Here is a 26,021-nt window from a genome sequence, read left to right as displayed (position 1 = left end):
ATAAAACAATATCTTCACTTGAGTATTCCATTTTTGGTGACTCCTAATGTAATACACAATTCAAATCTGGATACAACCCTACTCAATATTTTTTAACATATTTAACATCGTTGCAACAATTGTCAATAGAGGTTGTTGATACTGGTTAAAGCAAATTTTCTACGGTTATCACATATTTGCAAACGAGATGGCCTTCTCGCGCTCGAATCTGTAAATGGTTATCAAAAGAAACATATATAAATTAAAAGGAAGTACAGAGTTATTCCTTTTTCGTCCTCTATTGTGTGTACTAAATAGAATAAGCGTACGTTGGAACGCCAGCATCGCGAACCCATCCCCGTCGACTCCGCTGGCTGCTTAGTAGATAAGATTATCGAACCACTGCCACTGCTTCGGCTGCGTTTCATCGACGACGTACGTCAAACATTTGCCACGACTCCTGAAAAACCCACGGAAAATGACATCCGGTTAGAAGTACTTCACGTGGTTTTTGGCAGACTGCTCCGCCTGCAACACGATTTCCCGCTATAGATACCTTTTGGTGCAGTTCAACTTGGGATGTTCGTGGCGGAAGCACTGTGGTTTGAGCAGGTTGAAGTAGGTGTAACCAATTTGGCGCGACACGAGCGTGTTGGCGTTCTTGAGGCAGTTGTAGAACTTTTTGTCACAATCACAGTGCGAGCTGTTGGGATTAGAACAACATGGGTTAGCGCTTGGTTGTGGTTGTCTTGTTAACATGGAGTGTAATATCTTATTGGTCTCTTAGCTGGTACATAATTACTTCTGAAAATTATCGTCCAATGCGTTCGAGTACGGCGTTTGATTCTGACTACGTAAATCCAATCTTATCTTACAAATCACAAATCGAAAGTGTGCTTAAGTTTACGAGGCATCCAATCAGGATCAACATTTAACCAACATGAATGAAGCTTCAGCTAACCTGGAAATATAGGTTATTTTATCAACTTGTTATGCTATATTAATGGAAAGAGAAAATGGTTCAAATTGGCTTCACGTTGTACGACAACGTTTGGGAGTAACTATGCCACTGAAACTGAGACAATGAATGGAACGTTCGGTTCCACTTGGTTGAAACGGTGGCGCAGGGGAAAATGGCAACTGTATCCACTCCGAGGATGGGTTCGCGCAATGAATTGCGGATGTGTGGAAAGTCTGCTAAATCGATTTCGTGTTGTTGAGTCACACACCGATCGCACACGAGTGTGCATAATATTTTCTAATCATCCTTAGCTCGACGCGCACATGTGTATATACGTACCGTGTGAAGTGGCCGTTGTTCTTCAGTCGATTGAACTGCTCACCGGCAGCGATTGTGATCGGACATAGGTCGTGCGCCCGGCAGCAGCTGTCGGTGAGGTAGAAAAACCCGATGTCATCCTCGCTCTTTGCCTGGTTGCCGTCGCCGCACCACACCGTGCCCGGGTAGATGGCCTTCAGTTTGCGCTTGAAGCTGTTAAACAGCGAGCCGATCGGGCTGGAGCTGCCGGTTGGTTTGGTGGTCGCACTGGAAACACCATTCGATTGGGCACCGTTGGACGTCGGTGAACCGGCCGCTAGTGCGTCCTCCGGTGCCAGCTGTAGCTGGCCATCGTTTAACTGATGCGGGATGTTCCGCAGACCCTTGGAGGTGTTTACAAAGTGCGGCCGGAAGCGGTGCGGTATGAGCCGCTGGATACTTCCGGACAGTCCCGTCGATGGTCGGGACTCGCCAACACTCTGCCACATGCCACGGAAAAACTCTGAAACGCGGGTTAAAGGCGAGGACGCTGCCATCACTAAAATTTCTGCTTTTACCGGCGCAGGTGCAGCATCCGTGATATATACCGGCGTGTGGGTGTTCGTGCGACAGATCGATCCGATTCGGAGTGTGCGGTGTATCAGCATGCCGTGTGCATTGTACCATCAGTCATCGAGCACGTGTGCAGATATCACCTTGCACGTGTGTGAGCGTTTTGGTTCGAAATGGTAGAGACCAACGTTTACCAGAAGACGTGCCGAGGATTTTCCAGAGATGCGAGTGCGATCGTGGTGCAGACATAAACGGAAAGGCGAATGTAAAGACAGTGAGTATAAGAGACACAGTGAAGAACAGGAAAACTACAACCCCGACAATATTTAAACAATGAGATGTGCATTTCTCATCGCGATTAACCATAGTCGCGCTTCATGCATTGAGAACACCTTATTACGCGAGGAGATTGGGTTTACATCATCGGTTAACCTTAGTGTTCTCGATGAAAAATGCCTCTCGCATTGATGCTGTCAGGGATGCTGCTCGGGGGAACGCATGTGAATTTGTACTATTTTTACTTCCGACGCATGTTTACAACTTGAAAATCTGCATGGAATGCACGAGGAAGCGAACGGGTCGAGTTCAGAGCGACAGGTTCCCTCGACTGGCGTGTAGTGATGCTACACACGAATACCACAAGGCTTCGTTTGCGCGCCTCTTGTGGCAACACGATCACGTTGCCTTTCGAACCCGTTCAAGTGCAACGGCCATTGGGCAAACCGGTTGGCTCAATGGTTTTCCGCGAGCCGATACCATGCTACCGCGCCATAATTTATTATGTCGCTCACCATTGTAGTGTGTCTTGTTTTGATGCGGGGTTTTGTTTTGGGCCGGTGTGTAAGTTGGAGTTGGGCTTTTTTTCTCTTTACGACCATATTATGTGCATCATCGAAGTTCGTGTTAAACTAACTAATATATAACATTCACCACCGAACAGCAACGTAATCCCTGCACCCGGAACCAGCTACGACGCCGGTTGCCATTTACCTTCCGTTTGATCCGGTGAGGGTGAAGTATGGGAGCTGGTTCTCGGACCGGTAAGAGACAAATCGGAACTGAGATCGCTCTGTCCTTGCTGAAATTCAAAATGTTTCCTGAATGCTCAAAAGTATAGAGCAGTGGTGGTATGCTTGGCCTTCTTACTCACCGTGAAAGTATCCACGAACAGTTCACGTTGTTTGATTCCATCGGATCCAAACTCAGATGGCACCGTATCGAAAAGACGTAGAACCTCGTCGCCGTCCCGGTGGGTGCTTGCAAATTCCGGTACATCGCCTAAGTGGTACCCTCCATCTACAGCACCACCTTCAAGCAGCTGCTCCAACTCACTTCCATCTTGGTGCCTGCTTCCGGTGTCGTCTGCCCCATTCCACTCCACTGGATAGAGGCTGAACTCGGTTGCGTCGTAAACATCGGAACCGGTTTCAAACGCTGTCAGGAATCGCACGTCACGACTTGCCCTATCTGTCCCTTCACCTTTGGCACCAGGTGAGGTTCCGTTTTGTCCTGCAACTACCGTACCGTACACCAACAGGACACTCTGGAGCACCACCACCAGGACTGGGCCTGAGTTGAGAGACGCGAAACACTGCAGATCGTACATGGCGACCGTCTAGAACTGGCAAGTGGCGGCTGGTAGCACTGTCGGTGTCGTTTTATGCTCATTCTCTCTCGATGACGTTCGCGGGGTGCACACTTTGGTTAATTGCCCCCTCACAATCCAGCACCGCGAGATATATCCGTGTAGCTGGGACACACTCCCCACCACGTACGTGCCCACGTTTGAGGTACGGGAGTGTAATTGCGCGAGAATGCGAAGATTCTGTGCGAGACTCGCCGTTTCTTTGTTACGCTGCGCGAAGTTACCGGCGATCGGGATGATTACCACTGGACGTGTGGTCTATAGCTCTCTACCAGTTGTCTGCGACGGTACAGCGCGACCTTTAACCACTACAAGCCTACATTGTCCTGCATATCCAGCATCCACACTCCACCTTGGACATTGAAATCACACCACCGAGAGCATGCTTACACTGCGAGGTACTGGCACATGGAACAACCTGTTTGACTATTCCTTCCACCACAACCCCACGAGAAATCCTAGCTCTACAGAGACATGGAGATTTACACTGCCAAATCCGAGTTAAGGTTGATTGAGTTCATATTCTTTCTAGTACGGTTGTGGAACTGGATGCCTAAGCTGCAACTGAAGCAATGCACTGTAAACCAAACAGCCACGCTCTGTAGCTTCCTGCAGACCGTTCGGTCCAAAAACGTATCTTATGCGGTCGAAGTCAGAATTGTAACTGACTGCGTCGAACGGTTCAAGCGTGCGACCTCGTAGCTCTAGTGGCGTGCGATGGCGCGAAAAGTGCACGGCTCAGTGGAAAGCGTGAGCGGTTTTCTTTAGGCGAAGAAAAGAAAAATTAGCTGGAAAAGGTCTTACGCAGTACGAGCTTTTTTTTCTTTTTCCCCTCCGATCCAGCGATGGGGGTGGGTGTTTTACTTTTATCTGTTTTGGGTTGTTTTCGTTTAGCAAACATCCTGCATGACCTAGTATGCAAGGTAACAAACCGACCACCGCACTTGCGGCCAGTCTGGACATAGCACAGTTCATCAGCAACTGCCGGGGAACCCGACACTGGTGCAACCTCAACTTCCGGACGTTCCTTTCGCTAAAAGTCACGATTGCGATAATGGGCTACCCTTTACGTTACGTACACTCAATAGAGCTATGACTATCCTAACACCAGAAAGCATAAGTATAAGTGGGCAAAAAGACATTTCCGTGACCACTCGCTTTGTTTGCTGCTGCTGCGCTCCAGGAGCAGCGCAGGTTTTCTAACTAATTCCACTCCAGATTGACATTTCTAGTCCGAGAAGGTAGACGGCTGGCGTGAGTAAAACGGCATGATTCAACACACCGGACTAATTACCACGCTGCCAGGAAGTGACGCTTGAACGAGAAGTGACGATGTTTGCGATATATTCCCAGCAATTACTTATTTGGATCTCTTCAAAACAACAATGAACTGGCTGAAAAGAAACAACCAAACGTAACATTGGTATAAAATTAAGAAGAATCGTGAGAATCACTCATTCCAGTAAATCCATCTACATCTCATAAATGGTCAGCCTCAGCACAGACTCCAATCTGATCAAGTCGTGCTATCAATGTCCATACATATCGTGTCAAAGTAACTTAACCTTCGAGGCTGCCTTTGGCGCAAAACATCAATCGTAGGCCCAAGCCCCATCGATGTGCGTGGAGTATGTGGAGATATTGAAGATTATATGACCTGCATTAAACCAGATTAGAGCCTGTCCGACGTTAGACGGAAGCGATACTGCATCTGCAAGCGAGAACCGTCGACGCCCGAAGAGTCTTGGAGGTCCATTTTGACTGCCATGACCGAAGATGAAATTTGACCCGGTTCGACGTCCATGCGAGCATGCCGACTTTCAACACATGTGGTTACCGAGTCTCCCAGATGGTCATATTTTCTGCATTGCATCCATTCGTTTTATCTTCTGCTGTCTCCTAATCAACTGATCATATCTGAATCGAAACAACGAATACGTTAAACACATCCTGAACGATTGCTCGAGAAAATGCACCAGACCAAGAGGCGCAACCGGACACCAGGACATGTTTAATTTATGATCCTTCAGGGTTTGAAAACAAACAACAAACCAACGGAAAGGTGAAGGGAAATACCGTAAATCACGCGCCCAAAATACACGAAACACAAGTGTTGGGTGGATGAAGGAGAAAGTTTTCCCTTCCGGAGGAAAGATCCTGCCGCTCGTTGGAGTTGTAAGGATTTCCTTACTCTGCCTAAGCTATCCTGCTGCGAGGAGCCGCTCGGTTACAAGGGTTACATCGTAGTGTAGAGCATAAGCCACTTGATCGATGACACTACGGTTAAAAAGGAACACATATAAACGATTATTTTCCGGTAAGCCAATCGTCTTCAACGATCGAAGCGTAAAGTGCGCTCCGGCACATGTCGGTAGTTTTGTTCGATCTGAGGTCGGATGCCGGCATCGGTACGGCCTGCTAGCAGCACTAATCGACGATGAAATGACGACAGTTCCGCCAGATGCGGCTGCACTTGATGGCTCATCTTCCATGAGGCGGATCGCGATAGGATCGAGTAGTTGCGGGATCGTCCCCCACCTGCCAACGGAAGTTGTTGGGTTGCAAGTATTTTTGGTATTGATTCAAGGGAAGCTTAAAGTAACTACCAAAGTGGTCAATTTGTCATCCCTCTAAATAGTATACAATTCTACGATCAAGCTGCTTGACCATATTGGCTACATTGGTACATGCTGCAGTTGATAAAATCGTAAATCGACATTTGCAACAACTACTTTACAAGGAACCTTCCAGTGGCAAAATATTGGAAGCGATTTGATGTCAGTCAAATAAAAGTAAAGTGTGCCGTCCTATCACGTTTGTTGTTTTGCTACTCGATTCATTTACTGAAGTGTACTGACCCTTTCCCATTTCGGGTTGGGATTTTGGGATGGGACCGAAGCCGGAGCTGTTTGTCGAGCGAGGGCGGGTCAGACGAACCGTCGCAGTACCGGAATAGATAAAACCATCAGTGACACAGGCTGCGGAAACAAAATAATCATAAATATTGAAAAATTACTACACACCCGGTCCCGTCGCACCTCCGTCTTCACTTCAGGCCGCTCGAAAAGAAGTTGATCCTGGCGGAATGGGTCTGTAATGAGCTCGATCCGACTAATGGTTTTCGGAAGACTTTCCTCGGTCTTCCACGCCCTTTTTCTGCACCCTCCCGGAAGCGGCGGCACACCAATGTATTGTCACACCAATTTGTTGTTCCTCACTTGCTCGCACTGTGCACTTGAAGCGGTTAACTGTTTAATAAATCTCTAATGAGATTTGCAGATGACTCCGAAGACGGCTATGTAGCAAACGATGTCAAAATAACCACACGTCACAACACATTGAGGTTATGAGTTATATTGCTGAACCCTCGGTGGATCTGGGTCTGGAAAAGCCTTGGGTATGTGATATGTGATCTCGTTGTGAATCCGACCGTTCGGCATGGATCAACATCCTTAACCTACCGAATTTGGAGTAATGGAATGCAATGGTTAACTTGTTGCGCAAACACCAACTGTGGTCGAAATTATCTGAGTTTTTGAATTACTTGCAAAATGTATTATATGAGAAGACAAATAAGCATCTTCTCGCTATACCAAAACTATGTATACTTACTTCATGAACTTAACTAAAAGTTTGAATTGAATTGTGTCTGTCACCGGTCTGGAGTAGTGTTGGGTCAAGTAACACGAGATCCGCATTCGATGCGCTGTTAGTACAGATGCTGTTACTTCGGATGCTGCTAACGTTGCTTCACTTTGCCATGATTCCACATATCACATATGGGCCTTGGGCTTTTCCAGACCCAGATCCACCCAGGGTTCAGCAATATAACTCATAACCTCAATGTGTTGTGACGTGTGGTTATTTTGACATCGTTGGCTACATAGCCGTCTTCAGAGTCATCTGCAAATCTCATTAGAGATTTATTAAACAGTTAACCGCTTCAAGTGCACAGTGCGAGCAAGTGAGGAACAACAAATTGGTGTGACAATACATTGGTGTGCCGCCGCTTCCGGGAGGGTGCAGAAACGTGCGTGGAAGACCGAGGAAAGTCTTCCGAAACCCATTAGCCTGCGCATTGAGCTCGACAAGCGGATCGAGCTCATTACAGACCCATTCCGCCAGGATCAACTTCTTTTCGACCGGCCTGAAGTGAAGACGGAGGTGCGACGGGACCGGGTGTGTAGTAATTTTTCAATATTTATGATTATTTTGTTTCCGCACCCTGTGTCACTGATGGTTTTATCTATTCCGGTACTGCGACGGTTCGTCTGACCCGCCCTCGCTCGACAAACAGCTCCGGCTTCGGTCCCATCCCAAAGTCCCAACCCGAAATGGGAAAGGGCCAGTACACTTCAGTAAATGAATCGAGTAGCAAAACAACAAACGTGATAAGACGGCACACTTTACTTTTATTTGACTGTCATCAAGTCGCTTCCAATCTTTTGCCACTGGAAGGTTCCTTGTAAAGTAGTTGTTGCAAATGTTGAATTACGATTTTATCAACTGCAGCATGTACCAATGTAGCCAATATGGTCAAGCAGCTTGATCGTAGAATTGTATACTATTTAGAGGGATGACAAATTGACCACTTTGGTAGTTACTTTAAGCTTCCCTTGAATCAATACCAAAAATACTTGCAACCCAACAACTTCCGTTGGCAGGTGGGGGACGATCCCGCAACTACTCGATCCTATCGCGATCCGCCTCATGGAAGATGAGCCATCAAGTGCAGCCGCATCTGGCGGAACTGTCGTCATTTCATCGTCGATTAGTGCTGCTAGCAGGCCGTACCGATGCCGGCATCCGACCTCAGATCGAACAAAACTACCGACATGTGCCGGAGCGCACTTTACGCTTCGATCGTTGAAGACGATTGGCTTACCGGAAAATAATCGTTTATATGTGTTCCTTTTTAACCGTAGTGTCATCGATCAAGTGGCTTATGCTCTACACTACGATGTAACCCTTGTAACCGAGCGGCTCCTCGCAGCAGGATAACTTAGGCAGAGTAAGGAAATCCTTACAACTCCAACGAGCGGCAGGATCTTTCCTCCGGAAGGGAAAACTTTCTCCTTCATCCACCCAACACTTGTGTTTCGTGTATTTTGGGCGCGTGATTTACGGTATTTCCCTTCACCTTTCCGTTGGTTTGTTGTTTGTTTTCAAACCCTGAAGGATCATAAATTAAACATGTCCTGGTGTCCGGTTGCGGCTCTTGGTCTGGTGCATTTTCTCGAGCAAACCTTGAGGATGTGTTTAACGTATTCATTGTTTCGATTCAGATATGATCAGTTGATTAGGAGACACCAGAAGATAAAACGAACGGATGCAATGCAGAAAATATGACCATCTGGGAGACTCGGTAACCACATGTGTTGAAAGTCGGCATGCTCGCATGGACGTCGAACCGGGTCAAATTTCATCTTCGGTCAGCCACTTGCATTGCGTGGCTTTTTTCCTAAATGGACCTCCAACACTCTTCGGGCGTCGACGGTTCTCGCTTGCAGATGCAGTATCGCTTCCGTTTAACGTCGGACGGCCTCTAATCTGGTTTAATGTTGGTCATATAATCTTCACTATCTCCACATACTCCACGCACATCGATGGGGCACATCGATGGGTCTACGATTGATGTTTTGCGCCAAAGGCAGCCCGACCGGTCGCTCCGGAACTCACTCATGAGCATCTATGAAGCTAGACACTCCGGCGTCGGCGGTGTTTTCCTCGCGTTAGCTACATAGTCAGTAGCAACTAGAAGAGGACAGTGGTTTACTCCAATTTTGAATGCAAAATTACTTGATGCGTAATGAAAAGGTAAAGTCTCATAGTGTGCCTTTATAATGGTTTAAATTACGCAGAGAGGCGCATATATTGTCTGCTTTCTTCCACAAAGTAGAAGCTTGATCTGTTTCAAATGAACAGTCCGATTGCAGAAACGAACGTTATAAACGAAGCAACCTTTCTTGAACAACATCTTCAGGCAGGGGAAATTCGAAATTGAATAATCTCACATGGTGTTGGAAAATCTGTCACCGCAGCGTGGTTCATGTCGAGGGACATGGGAAAGCGATCCCGTGCCCGGCCGATACGCCACCATGTTGCAATTGGTGTTGGGGAAAACTGGGTAAAAAACGTAAAATAATAAAGAAAGGCCGTCGTAAACGAGCGCTAGAAAAACAGGAAGGCGTCACTAACGATGACATCCGATCGCAGTGATTGCTATGTGTGTTGAGTAAGTCTATTAAAAAGTTACAACCGATCCATTGCGGGACCGAGAGGTTGTAAAGTATTTGTTTTGAGAGTTCTCTCGCTTCAAATGGCGAATGTAGTATGTGAACGTCTATTTCATTTATAATTAATACTGATCCAACGTCTATTTTAAAATTTACACGAAACGACGGAAGAGCAACGGGCGGGACAACCGATTTCTCTTCCTAGATTGAAATATTGGTAACTCTTTCAAGGAATATTATACTGTAGCAGGTGGATTACGCTCAGACTAACACGAAAAAGTTAATTAATCGATCAAATTCGATTGACAGAGATATCGAATTTAAAATTAGCCTATTTTCATCACTTTCCAAGATCACTAAAGTCTCAAGAAAATGCTGTGAATGGTTCATTAAAACCATAAAACGGGTTTGTTGCTACAAGCTAGAAAACCAGAGTACTAAAACGATTGATATTATTGCGTAAGGTTATCAGAGTGAAAAATTAAAGCTTTTGAAATGGTATCAACTGAAGACAAGTAACCACAACTTAGTTCGTCTATATGAGCAATATTTCGACGAGAATAAAATAGACTAGCCTTGGTCTAACAATATGATGTGATGAGTAAGATGCGTGACTTACTCATTCGTTTAAAATATGCTTAAATCAAACGAAACGCTGTTTTAATCTGCTTCCTCTAATAACAATTGCAGGCATTTGCAGATGAGACTGTAACAAACTTGACTTATTCGTGCGAGATGCCGACGCAGAAGGGTATCGGATGGAAGAGGCGGTACCGCAGACGGAATGGTGTGCGGGGCAGTGAAGATCCTTGATGGTGTGAGCGAAGCAGGCAGATGTCCCAACGGCACCGAGTCAAGTAGGTAAGACTGCGAGAGGCAAATCTTGCCGGTCGGGCAGCTTTCCCATTGGCCGACTCGGCATCTTACAAGATCGTACGGATTGGCGCAGGGCTCATGTGCACGGTGATGCTGGCCGCGATCGTGAGGATTGAAGATCGAGCATGCAGCATCGGTCCAACAGTCGGCGCGAGACTCTTCCCGGTAGATATGCGTCTTCGCTTATTGTGGCGCGCGTTCAAAAAGCTACGAACAACGGCAATACCGTGTGGGTGTGCGAGAGACAGTCCAGGCGTCAATCAACCGGCCAGTTCAATCCTGCTCCAGCTCGATCAAGTGAACACGAATCTGAAACAGTGAAAATGTACAAATACGAATCACACGAACTCGGTGCGTCGCGGACTATCTACGGTTGCCGGGTGACGGATCGATCGCCACCGGAACGGTCCGCGGTCCACCGGACTGGATTTGCGTTGATTCCCGGTACGCACACCGCCTGCCCCGGGTATGCGGATGGTCATAATCTGTCGCCTCGCCGCGCGACGCCGGAAGACGTGTTCTTCTATCAACGCTATCATCAACAGCAGCAGCAGCAACAGCAACAATTTGTGCCACACTTTGGCCACTCGCTGGGTACGCGAGTGCCCGACGCCGGTGGGGTAACGCTGGCCGACACTGGACCTTTGGCACCCTTCAGTACGCCAATCTACACCCAGCATATGACCCTCCGGCCTGGCGCCAGCACGAGCGCACCCGAAGACGATCAAGGCTATGTCGATCGCTGTTGCAACGCGGACACGGTCGGTCACTGTGGCTCCGAAGGCTTCGTACGCTGCCAACCGTACGGCATCGGTGAGAAATCGGTAGACATAGTCCCGCCGGACGGGACGTTTGCAAACACGATTGTCTACCCGGGTTACGCAAGCAGTGGCGATCCGAGTGGCTTTTGCGATCTTGAGCCGACGAAAACCGGGACAACCAGCAGCACCAGCAGTGCCGTCAGCACCCGAAGTGGCAACAGCTGCACCAACAGCCCATCGCCCGAGGATTTCCTCGCCGATGTTTTCCCGTTTTCCTGTGACGGCCATCGCACACACCCGCATAGCACATCGCCGAGACCAAAACGATCCAACGCAGATCCTCTTACCGTCGACGACAGCAGTCAATTACAGCAACAGACGTTACACTCCGGTGAGTACCCGTTCAATCAAACCCACCCGCGGAAATCAAACATCGAAAACTGTAGTACAAATTAATTCCTTTGCCGCTTCCTATCGACAGGAGAAACAGCTGTAAACTATCCTTCACCCGCCAAAAATAACACCAACACACCTGCCGCGCAGGCAAACCGCATGTTACCAGCAGAGCAGCCACCGAATCCCCAACATTCAAAGAAATCACGGACGGCCGAGGGAGCCAGCAGCGCTGCCATCAACAATCGTAAGGCCCGCACCGCTTTCACGAAAGCTCAGGTAAGCTTCGCTGTCATGTCAGTCCCCTCAAGAGGGTCCTTTCTGTTGCCCTGCCCACATTGTTGCAAATTGCCAGTGGTCTTTTGTTCGTTGTTTCACAGATCAAAGCCCTGGAGGCTGAATTTGCTCACTCGCAGTATCTCACTCGCCTGCGCCGTTACGAGATCGCAGTCGCCCTCATCCTCAGCGAGCGGCAGGTGAAGGTGTGGTTCCAAAATCGACGCATGAAAATGAAAAGGATGTGCATTTCCTGAGGCAATCCCGGTGATATTATCAATCGTTGAAGAAGTTTGGAAACGCGCTGCAAATAAAAGCTACTAGGATTTACATTTCATTTTGTGTAAATACTCTTCTCGGACTGAGTGTTTGACCGAAAACGGTGTAGTGTGGAATAAGAGATGCATACCTTACAAAGACATTACGTAATTATCTGTTTATGCTCTACCGTTGGTTTTCGTGGATAACAAAATAAGGATAAATATATTATAATTAATTCAATATTTATGTGAACCGAAGAACTATAGATTCTCCTTTTATGCATGGTGCATAAAGTTATGTTGTTGGTACTAGTGTTTTTTCACAGTTTATTTATCAATCGTTGTTTTTTTTGTTTATTCTCTTACATTTGATTTTTTTTTAACTGTTTGTTTATTGCATGCAGTAAGCGGATACAATCTTATGGTATCGATACAAACTCTTCATCACATCGATTTACTCTATTGCATGCTGCTTATAAAAGGATTTTGAAGGCTCGTTCGGGGTGGCATGCAATTAATTGAACTGGCCGGTTGATTGACGCCTGGACTGTCTCTCGCACACCCACACGGTATTGCCGTTGTTCGTAGCTGTTTGAACGCGCGCCACAATAAGCGAAGACGCATATCTACCGGGAAGAGTCTCGCGCCAACTGTTGAACCGATGCTGCATGCTCGATCTTCAATCCTCACGATCGTGGCCAGCATCACCGTGCACATGAGCCCTGCGCCAATCCGTACGATCTTGTAAGATGCCGAGTCGGCCAATGGGAAAGCTGCCCGACCGGCAAGATTTGCCTCTCGCAGTCTTACCTACTTGACTCGGTGCCGTTGGGACATCTGCCTGCTTCGCTCACACCATCAAGGATCTTCACTGCCCCGCACACCATTCCGTCTGCGGTACCGCCTCTTCCATCCGATACCCTTCTGCGTCGGCATCTCGCACGAATAAGTCAAGTTTGTTACAGTCTCATCTGCAAATGCCTGCAATTGTTATTAGAGGAAGCAGATTAAAACAGCGTTTCGTTTGATTTAAGCATATTTTAAACGAATGAGTAAGTCACGCATCTTACTCATCACATCATATTGTTAGACCAAGGCTAGTCTATTTTATTCTCGTCGAAATATTGCTCATATAGACGAACTAAGTTGTGGTTACTTGTCTTCAGTTGATACCATTTCAAAAGCTTTAATTTTTCACTCTGATAACCTTACGCAATAATATCAATCGTTTTAGTACTCTGGTTTTCTAGCTTGTAGCAACAAACCCGTTTTATGGTTTTAATGAACCATTCACAGCATTTTCTTGAGACTTTAGTGATCTTGGAAAGTGATGAAAATAGGCTAATTTTAAATTCGATATCTCTGTCAATCGAATTTGATCGATTAATTAACTTTTTCGTGTTAGTCTGAGCGTAATCCACCTGCTACAGTATAATATTCCTTGAAAGAGTTACCAATATTTCAATCTAGGAAGAGAAATCGGTTGTCCCGCCCGTTGCTCTTCCGTCGTTTCGTGTAAATTTTAAAATAGACGTTGGATCAGTATTAATTATAAATGAAATAGACGTTCACATACTACATTCGCCATTTGAAGCGAGAGAACTCTCAAAACAAATACTTTACAACCTCTCGGTCCCGCAATGGATCGGTTGTAACTTTTTAATAGACTTACTCAACACACATAGCAATCACTGCGATCGGATGTCATCGTTAGTGACGCCTTCCTGTTTTTCTAGCGCTCGTTTACGACGGCCTTTCTTTATTATTTTACGTTTTTTACCCAGTTTTCCCCAACACCAATTGCAACATGGTGGCGTATCGGCCGGGCACGGGATCGCTTTCCCATGTCCCTCGACATGAACCACGCTGCGGTGACAGATTTTCCAACACCATGTGAGATTATTCAATTTCGAATTTCCCCTGCCTGAAGATGTTGTTCAAGAAAGGTTGCTTCGTTTATAACGTTCGTTTCTGCAATCGGACTGTTCATTTGAAACAGATCAAGCTTCTACTTTGTGGAAGAAAGCAGACAATATATGCGCCTCTCTGCGTAATTTAAACCATTATAAAGGCACACTATGAGACTTTACCTTTTCATTACGCATCAAGTAATTTTGCATTCAAAATTGGAGTAAACCACTGTCCTCTTCTAGTTGCTACTGACTATGTAGCTAACGCGAGGAAAACACCGCCGACGCCGGAGTGTCTAGCTTCATAGATGCTCATGAGTGAGTTCCGGAGCGACCGGTCGGGCTGCCTTTGGCGCAAAACATCAATCGTAGACCCATCGATGTGCCCCATCGATGTGCGTGGAGTATGTGGAGATAGTGAAGATTATATGACCAACATTAAACCAGATTAGAGGCCGTCCGACGTTAAACGGAAGCGATACTGCATCTGCAAGCGAGAACCGTCGACGCCCGAAGAGTGTTGGAGGTCCATTTAGGAAAAAAGCCACGCAATGCAAGTGGCTGACCGAAGATGAAATTTGACCCGGTTCGACGTCCATGCGAGCATGCCGACTTTCAACACATGTGGTTACCGAGTCTCCCAGATGGTCATATTTTCTGCATTGCATCCGTTCGTTTTATCTTCTGGTGTCTCCTAATCAACTGATCATATCTGAATCGAAACAATGAATACGCTAAACACATCCTCAAGGTTTGCTCGAGAAAATGCACCAGACCAAGAGCCGCAACCGGACACCAGGACATGTTTAATTTATGATCCTTCAGGGTTTGAAAACAAACAACAAACCAACGGAAAGGTGAAGGGAAATACCGTAAATCACGCGCCCAAAATACACGAAACACAAGTGTTGGGTGGATGAAGGAGAAAGTTTTCCCTTCCGGAGGAAAGATCCTGCCGCTCGTTGGAGTTATAAGGATTTCCTTACTCTTCCTAAGTTATCCTGCTGCGATGAGCCGCTCGGTTACAAGGGTTACATCGTAGTGTAGAGCATAAGCCACTTGATCGATGACACTACGGTTAAAAAGGAACACATATAAACGATTATTTTCCGGTAAGCCAATCGCCTTCAACGATCGAAGCGTAAAGTGCGCTCCGGCACATGTCGGTAGTTTTGTTCGATCTGAGGTCGGATGCCGGCATCGGTACGGCCTGCTAGCAGCACTAATCGACGATGAAATGACGACAGTTCCGCCAGATGCGGCTGCACTTGCCAATGCCTCATCTTCCATGAGCCTGATCGTAATAGGATCGAGCAGTTGCCAGGCTAGTCGCATCTTCCCATCAGCTGCCAACACCGGTAAAAACTACCTCGTACAGGGTTAAAATGGTAACACATAACAAAACACATAAGTTCGGAAAGGGTATTTTTATTAATTCATCTTCGTAGTACTTCAGCTCGATTACAGAATGTATTTACAAACACCCACATATTAATGAAAGAAACTTATTAACATGCTTAAAACGCAGAAGAATAAGCAAACTAAAGTTAATTACTTTGATGTTCCAGTACGGAGACTTTTAAATGTTGATTTTTTAGCATTCTCGGAAAAGTTTTTTTTCTTTTCCGTTTTCTTTTGTACCTTTCCACCAGCTGTTTTCTTCGCTTTGCGTTTCATACCTTCATCCTTTTCGACCTTCACTAGTGTTTGTGAAGCTGTGGTATCTTCATCGTCTTTTATGGATTCTGGTTCCGTGACTACCCAATCGGAGGGTTTCAATGGAACAAATGTATCTTCGTCGTCACTGCTATCTGCATTTTGCTCCTCTTCTACCTTCTTAACATTCACGGGTTTTATGTCTTCGGGCTTCGAATCAGAATTGGTGTGTACCAATCGAGTTACCTCCGCAAAGCACTGTGGCATATCTGGCAGTTCTACTTCAGCCTGCTTCAACTCACCCAGCGCCTTCTGGACTTTGGCCACTCGGCGAAGACGGCGCATTTGTCGTCTGGTATCTCCGACAAATCCATTATTGTCAAGAACTCTATGGTTCCGAAACTTCAAAAAATTTTTATGTGAGGTGTTGATCATCATCTTAGCTAGTTTTCTTGGGAATCTACGTCCATTTAGTGACGGTACGACTGAAGCCTTTAGAATTTTTCCGAACATCAAATAGTTGTTGACGGCACTTGCGGCAATCCGTGCAACTCCTGCATATTCGAATTCAACGTATCCGTACCCTCGGGATCGGTTACTGCTAAGCGATCGTGCGACAAACGCTTTAGTAACAGTACCGAACTGAGAAAAGAAACTATTAAGCTCTTGTTCGAAAAAGCCCTCCGGCAGGTGCTGAAGAAAGATTATCCGACTTTCTTCCATCCCCTTTGACGAGTTTGGCGACTTGAACGGCTTGAAACGAAACAATACATATTTTCTGGTCAGAATCTGGCAATCTGAATCCTCGCGTTTCTATCGGGAAAGTGCGTGGGGCAGTCCTTACCTGTTTGCCGTACATGATTCTTTTTGGCTTCTTAGTTTGCTTTTGATCTGGAACAATGTTGCCGGTGCTGGTGTTTGATCCGCTTTGGGTAGGTTTGATAGTAGTTTGATTGTCTTTTCTCGGTGCCATTTTGAACAATTTTTGCGTTTTTTCGTTCACAAACTTTTCAAACGAACGACGAACACGTACGGTTCCCAAAATGAAAGTGAGCCTTGTTGTCGCAGAATACAGAATGACATTACAACACGTGCTAAACCCAAGAATGTGTACATAGTAAAGGTTGATTAAAAGCATTCCACAGTTTGTATCAACCTTGTTCTGGAAGTGTGTTGAAAAATGTGGCAAAGCGATACTATATTATTTACTCTAGCCAGTCTAAAAGTTTCATGCTGATACGACAGTCCAATCAAAAATAATTATTTTATTAAAACTCCAAAATCAAAACGCATAAGGGTTTAAGACTGACGGTTGCATTCGCGATTTCACACGACGCGCATGTCCGACCTCATGATGTCATTATGTTAATGGTTGGAAAAGCAATCGACCGATACAATTATGATTATTTTTTCTCGGGATTTAAGAATCTAGACAAAGGAAAGGTAAAACGTTATAGCTTGTTTGTACTGACAAATTTCAAGTAAGGTATATAGAACAAATCTCATTTCATAAAGTTATCATGAGTTTACCTGCTTTAGTTTTCATACTTTGCTGCCGAGACGCCAATTTATCGTACATATTCAACAGCAAGCAAAATACGTATCTGAAAACAAAAGCGAAGGAACCGGAACCTCGGAAAGCCTTCGGTGTCCTTTTCTACGATCCTTAACGAAGGATGGAATGTCACCTGGAAGAAGTTAAGGAATGTTTCCAACTGGTTTCGACAGAAGTTAGTCTCGTTAACGAAGATAGCATCGATTGTTTAAGTGAATACGAAGCGGATACGCGCGATAGCCCTCATCAGGGACAAATTCAGAAAAGCAATACCTCAGAAACAAGTATTAGCTCCGTCACGTTAATCAACAGCTGCATTAACGATGAAACTGTTTCGTTTTTCATGGTCCCACAATTACCGCATAAATATGTATTATCTAGTACAGACATCAAAGAAAACAAAATAAAACCATGCCGCAGGAATAATGCGGCTGCACGGACTGTTCCGTACTGTAAAACGAACGTGGTGAAACATGTTCGGCGTCAGAGCCTGCTGCCATCAAAATGGTAAATACAATGGGCAATATTTGTTTGCATTCAACTTTTCTATGAGTACTTGATTTCAGAAGTGCGCGAATTGGAGTACAACTGTGTTACCGCAGGTCTACACGGCGCTGCGTCTTTCCTGCGACCGATAATCAAAAATAACCTAAGTAGGCTGCGTCGTATGTCAAAAGTGTCGCAGGATTGTAGCAGCGCCGAGTAGACCTGCGGTAACACAGTTTACAGGTTATACCTAAACGTATACTTTCCTTAAAACTCGAGTCGAAACCAAAAATAGTTAGTTTATTTCCATTCTCATTCCCGGTATTTGTACTCGATGCCAACAATATTGTCTAGTAGCATAAGTTGTTCATGTGTGTCTATTTTCAATATTGCTTTTTTATTTCATTCTAGCAATCCTCGTATAATACTTTACAACGTTGTTGAACAAGGTAGAGTAAATCAAAGATATCTCTGCAACATGTTTTCCGCAAAAAAGCAATCCCAAAGGACACATTCGGGTACAGACATGGCGCAGCAAGGATTAAAACAGTTAGGAACAGCTCTTCGCTCGATCCCGGTAGCAAATCATACAAAAGAGAACAACAATGCTCAGCAAGGACAGGATGGAGCAATGTTGAAGAAAATGGGTGTACATACACGCTCGGGCCGTTTATCGAGGCCACCGGAAACCTTTACTCAGGGAAACAAGCGTCCGATAGCGCGAGGCAGACAAGAGCAACATCATGCCAACGTAATCGCCACTGACACATTCCACGCCGAGCGAAATACGGAGGAAAATAAAGAAAATCCTGAGGTGGAGAAGATGCAAGTATCGCCTACCGCCTGCCGCAAGCGAAACATTCAACCGCAGCATCAATGCGGGACGTGCCACAAAATATTCCTAGGTCGTCGTATGGCTCGCCACCTTCGCACACATCCGACTCATGTAACGGTGGATAAGCTGGAAATCTGTCAAACTCAAACAAACCATCCGAAGGACGTAACAACATCATCTGTTTCGCTACCTACGTCTCCTATGATCAAGGATTCCTCTCCGGAATCACCTCGTTTGCCTGCGCCTCAGCTGTTCCGCTTGCTGGTGCAGCTGGTTACAGCTGCCGAAACGGAGAGTCAGCAACGGGATGTTTTGCTGACAGAAATTTCACAGTTCGTGGGACTTATCCGTTCGCTCGTGCCAAGCCTAATTGTTCCGAGTGAACAAGAGGACAACGATACCGTGTACGTCGATCAGAATGTGGCCGACGTTTTGCAGCTGAATCGTGGGAAATATCGGTTTCGGATGGATGCGTTTGGCAGCGAAACCGTACAGTGCGAAATGAATTCCATAACTGACGTATCGAATGTAGGTAAAACACCTTCGTATCTGGCGCTTTCAGAAGAAACCGTTGAACATGAGAAGGATGCGGAATCGGACAACTTTTCCTTCTTGGAAGAACCGAAAACCGAGACCCCATCGATGCAATCAATAGTGGAATACATAAACGGCCTGACTGAGCTGCAACTTCAAGGTCTGTTGCCGACCTTGTTTTTGCCTTCGACGGACCACCTTGAACCACTAGACTACCGTGCGCCATCACCAGTTGTGCCCTCTGCTCCGAATGATATCGTTTTTATCGAGCCCGTCGCTTCATCCAGCCAGGGTACGACCGCTTTCGGCCGGCCATGCCGACTCGCCGAAGAACTGTTCCCCAGTCAGTCTCATCTGCATGCGTTGGAGGAGCTGACCAATTTATCGGAACTTTGTTCACCCCAAGTGCTGGGGGTTTCTGGTGGTGCTTTACCGAACGAGTCTTCCGTGCTCAACTTTGACTAATCTAATTTCATTTTCCATTTCCTAAAACATTGAACTACATTGAATTGAATTCAACTATCGTGTGAACCAAATTATTGAATAATATATCGAAGCAATGAACTAGTAAAACAACTCAAATTATGCGTTTTGTTTCAATCGAAGTGCAACGAATACACCATAATCCCTTTATTCATAAACTGGGTTTTCTTCGCTACATATAAATACATCCCATTGTTTTTGGTTCTAGACTATCCCGGTTAAAAGCCCAAACAATATAGCTATAAGCTCTTGCAAGCTATTTGGAATGTTCTACAAAATAGTTTTGTAAGCGTACGACGCGAGTTTTTTTAATAGCTTCACGACAGATAGGGCATACCTGTTTTTGATCTAGCCAGTTTAGAATACAATCCCAACAAAAAAGATGACCACATTGCGTTACGGTTATGTTTTGCGTAATGTCGATACATAAGGCACACTTATGAGTCGAACTATCCAACCCCGCGATACGCCCGCTCGTCTCCACTTTTGTGTTTTTGCTGGAGTACAGTTGCTGCTGACGAAACCGAGCTGCTAAGGAAAGAATCAATTGAGCCAACGTAACGTAGCCTAGCAGCCTGTATCCGTAGACCGAATGATTTTCCTTTAACCAATTGCGTATTAAAACCTGCAAGAAAATAATCCAAACATTATTACACACAACAATATTAGATTAGAAAGCATATAACTGAACATAGTTACATAATTAATATTCGTGAGCCGCTTGGAAATGTGATATTTTCCGCCATTTATATAGAACAGACTTGTGTGGAATCCTCTAACGTACGGCATAATCAAGCGAAGCGTCCCGATAAATTTGTGGAGCCCGTTTTTCACAGACACCAAAAGTTCGTCACTACGGTCTATTTCAGCGTCCAGATAGGTAAGCATACGATCAGCTAGATGCTCTCCGCCGCACTCAAGGATAATTGCTAGCAATTGTAAAGCCTTATTGGGTAGCATAACATAGTTGGCATCGACCTGTATTATACCGGTGTATTCTTCGCCGAGTGTCTGAAGGTTGTTTAGAATCGCGTAGTGGTGGTACATGATCTCAGCAATAAGTTTACAGGCAGCGTTATACTTGAACCATTGACGATGGCTAAGCAAAAGAAGCATCTCGCTAAGGGAACTCCGTATGTTCTCGATGTATTCCTGGTCCTTCTGTACACTACGGATAATTTCAGCTTGTCCAGCATTCGCGTGAAAAAGAGACATTTTGCCGCACGCTTATCTTTCTGCAGTGCAATCCGTGTGTTTTATCAATCCTCCCACATGAACGTTCTTTCTTGTACTTTTATCCCTTTGCTCCTTGGGACTTGGCACACACTGGAAGAATGTACAATTATTTGTAAATACATGGGATTGCTGATTCATGGCGGTTTCATATTTTTATCCAAATGTTTACTTGCTACATGAAATGTCTTTGAAGACATTTGTGTTTCGAACAAGATACAACCAAGGTTCATGCAGTAAAGAGTAACTCAGTTCCTCTATATGTTCCCAGATAGATATTAATTGGAAAAAGTGCATTGTAAGTGATATTCGAAGCATAGCTATGTGATAGCTAATGAAATTGATCTCAGTTGAAATACCTTTCATTTCGTAACATATCTTTTCTCATCATATAAAACGTGAATCGTAAAATCGATTGGGTGCAGATCGAACCTGCCATCACTAGCACAAGTTGTCTGTTAAAAAACATCTCTCCTCCCTTAGACAACATTTGCTTTGTGAATTTCTTTGATGTGAGTCACTGGTTATAGTTTGGAAGATTCCATCAGTTTTAATAACGAAAATCGTAAGTAATTTAGCGCTTTTCTCCTAATTAGATCACAGCACAAAGTAGTGAAATAGTTTGCGAAGATAAAGTGTAAAATGAAAAAAGCCTGGATGAATGCATGTGGCGAACAACATTTCATGTTTTCTTTACAATTTGTTTGCGTCCCATGTTTTGTCTCCGAAGCCATGTATATCGTGTAATTAACTAGCCAACTATCCAGATGCATCTGTAGGATGCACTATTTGCTTCCAGGCCTTATGTGAAGTGGTTTTTAAATATCCACAGGAATCTCCTAGTGGGTAACTTCAAAGCTTCTTGAAGTTGTTTGGGAATCTACAGTGTCTTACATCAGAGCATGTTTTTTGGAATCTGGTACGGAATCAACGTTGAATTATGACAGAAATGATGATGCTTTCTTTTACGTGATCATATCCTTTTAAGGCATGATGGGGAGCCATCTTGTAGCCGATATTTTACCATCCATAACATCGGCAATTGTGCTCCAAGAGTGGGGATAAGGCACTGCTGACGGTGGTGCGCGAGAATGTCGCTGGCTCGGCCAAGGAAACGCTCAATGGAGGGAGCTGGACGGTACAGTAATAACATCTCATCGTTGTATTCTGCCATATAAGGCCCTGTTTTTGCATCGAACGGCTTACGCAGGTTTACCCTTTTAGGCGAAAAAGGAACGAATGGTTTGTGACCTCAATTTGGATGGAATTGAGTGGGGCGGGAATAAACAGTGCCCACCGTGTGTTGGTTTTGCCGTGCCCCGCGATACCATCTGTTTCCGAAGTAGTGTATTTCGAACTATTACAATTGCTTAAACGAGCTCTTGCGGTCATATTAATAAATCAAGACTGAATGCAGATTTCGCATGTGGGATGGATGAGACATGCGCAGGTCTTGCGAGGAGAAAAAATCGAGTGTCTATTCCGATGGAATGTCGGCTACGTGGATGACTCACGCGGATTGTCACCACCACCATCTGGTTGGTCATATCAGAAATACCTTTGAGGCCAAATGAACGTTCAGATGTAATGGTTACAAGCGCCTGTCGCGCTGGACGAGCCATCATGCCTGACTCGCACACTTTCGCGCATCAGTCGCGAATGGGCAGCTTTAAGTGCATTTGAGTCAGCAAGCTCGAAGCGTACTAGGATTAGTTGCCAGTCAGTAGTTGCATTTGGTTGACAGTGGTCTTCTACATTACGTAGGTAGTTTACGTCCCTAGTCCTTTGCACATTATAGTCCTGTATTGCTGTATTACTACCACTACTTAGAGAAGATGGTCTATAGTTTAAATTAGCGTGCGAACACTTTTGAATAGGGAACGATTACTTTGTGTGCTAATTTAAATTTTCCTTACTCCGTTTTTAACTTTGATGACCGAACGTGCCATGCTTCATATCAATTATGTTGCGCATCATTAAACAACAGCAATCAACCGGTCTACATTCAGCATCACAATCCTGCCGTACCCCATCGCGTAACGTGAACCAAGAGTTTTTGTCCCAGCGCCAGCAAAACAAATTTATTAAAACATAATGTCGTCACGCAAGACCGCCGGACGTCGTGGTACGACAAAGAAGCGCGCTCAGCGTGCCACATCGAACGTCTTCGCGATGTTCGATCAGGCACAGATCGCCGAGTTCAAGGAGGCATTCAACATGATCGACCAAAATCGCGATGGTTTCATTGAGAAGGACGATCTGCACGATATGCTGGCGTCGCTGGGCAAAAATCCGACGGAGGAGTATCTGGAAGGCATGATGAACGAAGCACCCGGACCGATCAACTTCACAATGTTCCTGACGCTGTTCGGCGAACGGCTGCAGGGTACCGACCCGGAGGAGGTCATCAAGAACGCTTTCGGGTGCTTTGACGAGGAGAACGCGGGCGTCATGAACGAGGATCGGCTGCGCGAGCTGCTAACTACGATGGGCGACCGCTTCACCGACGAAGAGGTGGACGAAATGCTGCGCGAAGCGCCCATCAAGGACGGTCTATTCGATTACATCGAGTTCACCCGTATCCTGAAGCACGGGGCCAAAGATAAGGACGAGCAGTAGATCGATCCACTTTATGGATCAAATTACAGTAGAAGCATAGAAATCTCCACCCATGGCCCCTCAAACCATATTGCCCCCAAATGTGCATCCTCTAACTATTTGTGTTTTGTCCGTTATAATGATTCGTTTGCATTTGCCAATACTTTCCAATGTGTAACATTATTCCATGCTTACATTCGCAAATTACAAGTTTTAATAAAATTTTACCGTAAAGGAGTGTGTAAACAATTGATTTACATCGTGTACAGAACTCGCAAACAAAACTAACGTGAGAGAGCTAAATTTTGTACGATATGTATACCGGACACATACAAATCGTACAAAATTTAGCTATCTCATGTTAGTTTTGTTTGCAACCCATGCAACTGGTTACAAATGCATCGTCATAGTATTACCATCAGTAAGAACATTGTTTTCAAGATTTATGGAAAGTAAGATAGGAGATGATTTAAATGTCTATGATATCTAAGTTGCTATCGAGCAATGGAGATTCGTCGTTATAATTGCATCCCATATATTTGAATTAAACCGCAGGAAGTCGGCTTGAAACTATTGCCGATTGAAATACATGCCCTTGAAAAATCAGGCCAACGAAATGCATTGATGACAACCGACCCAAAAAATATGTGGGATTTAATATGCTTCAAATTTTTCTGTAAAGGCTTCGCCTTTTTCTTATGGAAATATCATGATTTTAAATTTAAACATTAAAAGAAATTCGTTTTTATTTTGCCTGTTCGGTTCTGTAACCTACTTTACATCTCCTTGGTTGCTTTTATTTTGACAGCTAAGCATATTGGAATGTTATGACTTCGCTGCAATAATCTTAAATATGGTAGTAATGGATTTACTATGCAAACCAGCAGAAAAACCTTAAAAGCGTGTGTTTTTTTGTAATGTTCACAATTTGAAGCAATACTTGGAAACCTTGTGATAAGGTTTCTCTTTTGCTTAAGTTAAAATTTCCTTCGGTTTATACACAGCATAACACAACCTTGTAAACATCTATTTTCGCTACCGTTTTTCCACACGTGTCCTGTGTCATGCCAACTTTTGTTACCGTAGGATAGTGACATCCTAGATGTAGATAAGAAAGTGCGCACCAATAAGAAAACCGATATCTGTATCAGCAGACGCCGTCAGTTTCGAAAATATTCAGAACGTGGCTAGTGTCAAACATCGACTACCACGGCACATACAACGTACTCGTTTTAGCAGTTCTAGCGTTCAATGGCACAATAGGGAAACAATATCTCCGAACTTCTTTCCTACAGTTGGCTACAGTTTCGTTGAAGTGTGTTCTGATTTGTCCGAAGCTTGCACTATTCACGTTTACCGTGCCATCGGGCCTGGCTCAGTTGATAATCTCTTCTACGCAGGCCAAGGAAAATGGAAAAAGAAAATAGAAAGACTCCGTAGGAAAAGCATGATGCAGTCAGTACACAAATGGTGATGTAAAACTGACACAAAGATCGTGAATTATGTGTATCGCTAATCGATGTTTCGCGGAGCTTATCAATTGGTGTTTCTAGCTTCCAGGCGAATGTGTGCTAAGTGTAATCAGTAGCCACGCAATCGACCTTCAGGCATGCCTCAAAACACATCCTACAGCCGGCATCAAAATTCAGTGAAAACCACGAACATTTTATTTTTGTGAAATTACTACCCATTGCCTTTTTCCAATAACAACATGCTGGCATAGGTTGGTTTCGCATCTCTTCTGTTACGTTTCTGTACGTACTGTGTATGCATGTTGCGTGTCGTCCTTGTGTGCCCTCTGAACACTGTTCCCGAAAGCGAAATAACCTATAACCAGGCACAGGAGCAGCTACAGTCCTGTCCGGCACTGAAATGTCCTACACCGAACTGGAAAGTGGCTACCAGGGGCTAAAGCAGGCTTCATCCAACGATGGCACCGGGAGTGCATTGCAGACCCCTTCCGGAAGACCCGGTTTCTATGTGGGCGATGAGGTGAGTGTTGATTTATGTTTAACCCACAGTCCTTTTTTGTTGTCACCAGCAGCATGCGGCAGCAAGTCTTTACCTATTAACTGAATCCCTCTCTGCTTATTGACTATATTACATAATGTGCATCAGCTGCAAGATGCATCTATGCACTACGAAAGAAGGATATACAAAAAAAAATAGCAGTTTGATGACGTCAATGCATTTTTGCACCGAACAGCTGCACAGGACGTGCGAAAACAGGGATGAACAACCTGCGGCGTCAGGATTTCTGCGACCTAATTTTAGTGTTAAACGAATCGATTTTGTTTTCATTAGAATAGCAATTGCAACACTAGAAAAAACTGTACAAAAAAAAGGATTAGTTCTCGAATTATTTTAAGCGCTAACGAAAATCCAACGGGTATTTCTTAAAACTATTTAGTCGCATTTCATTTGTAAATTTTTTAAGGTGACATTGTATACCAATTTCAACACATATTTTGGAA

The 26,021-nt window shown here is 44.9% G+C and overlaps 4 protein-coding genes across 4 annotated transcripts; 2 read left to right on the top strand and 2 right to left on the bottom strand.

Annotated features, from left to right (window-relative positions):
* Positions 1–325: 325 nt before the first annotated feature.
* On the bottom strand, positions 326–3,416 carry LOC131290524 (uncharacterized). The gene is made up of 5 exons (XM_058319676.1): positions 2,961–3,416; positions 2,801–2,888; positions 1,280–1,760; positions 536–682; positions 326–439 (listed from the first exon to the last, which is right to left on the bottom strand). The coding sequence occupies exons 1-5, from the start codon at positions 3,414–3,416 to the stop codon at positions 358–360; spliced, it is 1,254 nt and encodes a 417-aa protein (XP_058175659.1). The 3' UTR covers positions 326–357.
* A 7,474-nt stretch (positions 3,417–10,890) lies between these two features.
* On the top strand, positions 10,891–12,254 carry LOC131290523 (homeobox protein Hox-A5-like). The gene is made up of 3 exons (XM_058319675.1): positions 10,891–11,719; positions 11,810–12,000; positions 12,102–12,254. Exons 1-3 carry the CDS (start codon positions 10,891–10,893, stop codon positions 12,252–12,254), a joined length of 1,173 nt encoding a protein of 390 aa, XP_058175658.1.
* Positions 12,255–19,862: 7,608 nt separating this feature from the next.
* LOC131291338 (peroxisome biogenesis factor 10) lies at positions 19,863–21,134 on the bottom strand. Its single transcript, XM_058320539.1, has 2 exons — positions 20,416–21,134; positions 19,863–20,341 (listed from the first exon to the last, which is right to left on the bottom strand). The coding sequence occupies exons 1-2, from the start codon at positions 20,929–20,931 to the stop codon at positions 19,973–19,975; spliced, it is 885 nt and encodes a 294-aa protein (XP_058176522.1). The 5' UTR covers positions 20,932–21,134; the 3' UTR covers positions 19,863–19,972.
* Positions 21,135–21,420: 286 nt separating this feature from the next.
* LOC131291343 (myosin regulatory light chain sqh) lies at positions 21,421–23,776 on the top strand. Its single transcript, XM_058320543.1, has 2 exons — positions 21,421–21,514; positions 22,937–23,776. Exon 2 carries the CDS (start codon positions 23,044–23,046, stop codon positions 23,566–23,568), a length of 525 nt encoding a protein of 174 aa, XP_058176526.1. The 5' UTR covers positions 21,421–21,514; positions 22,937–23,043; the 3' UTR covers positions 23,569–23,776.
* Positions 23,777–26,021: the final 2,245 nt, after the last annotated feature.

This window comes from Anopheles ziemanni, chromosome X (assembly GCF_943734765.1).
Source record: "Anopheles ziemanni chromosome X, idAnoZiCoDA_A2_x.2, whole genome shotgun sequence".
Lineage (NCBI taxonomy): Eukaryota > Metazoa > Arthropoda > Insecta > Diptera > Culicidae > Anopheles > Anopheles ziemanni.
The sequence above is the reverse complement of the archived record's forward strand: the minus strand, read 5'-3'. Positions and strand labels throughout refer to the sequence as shown.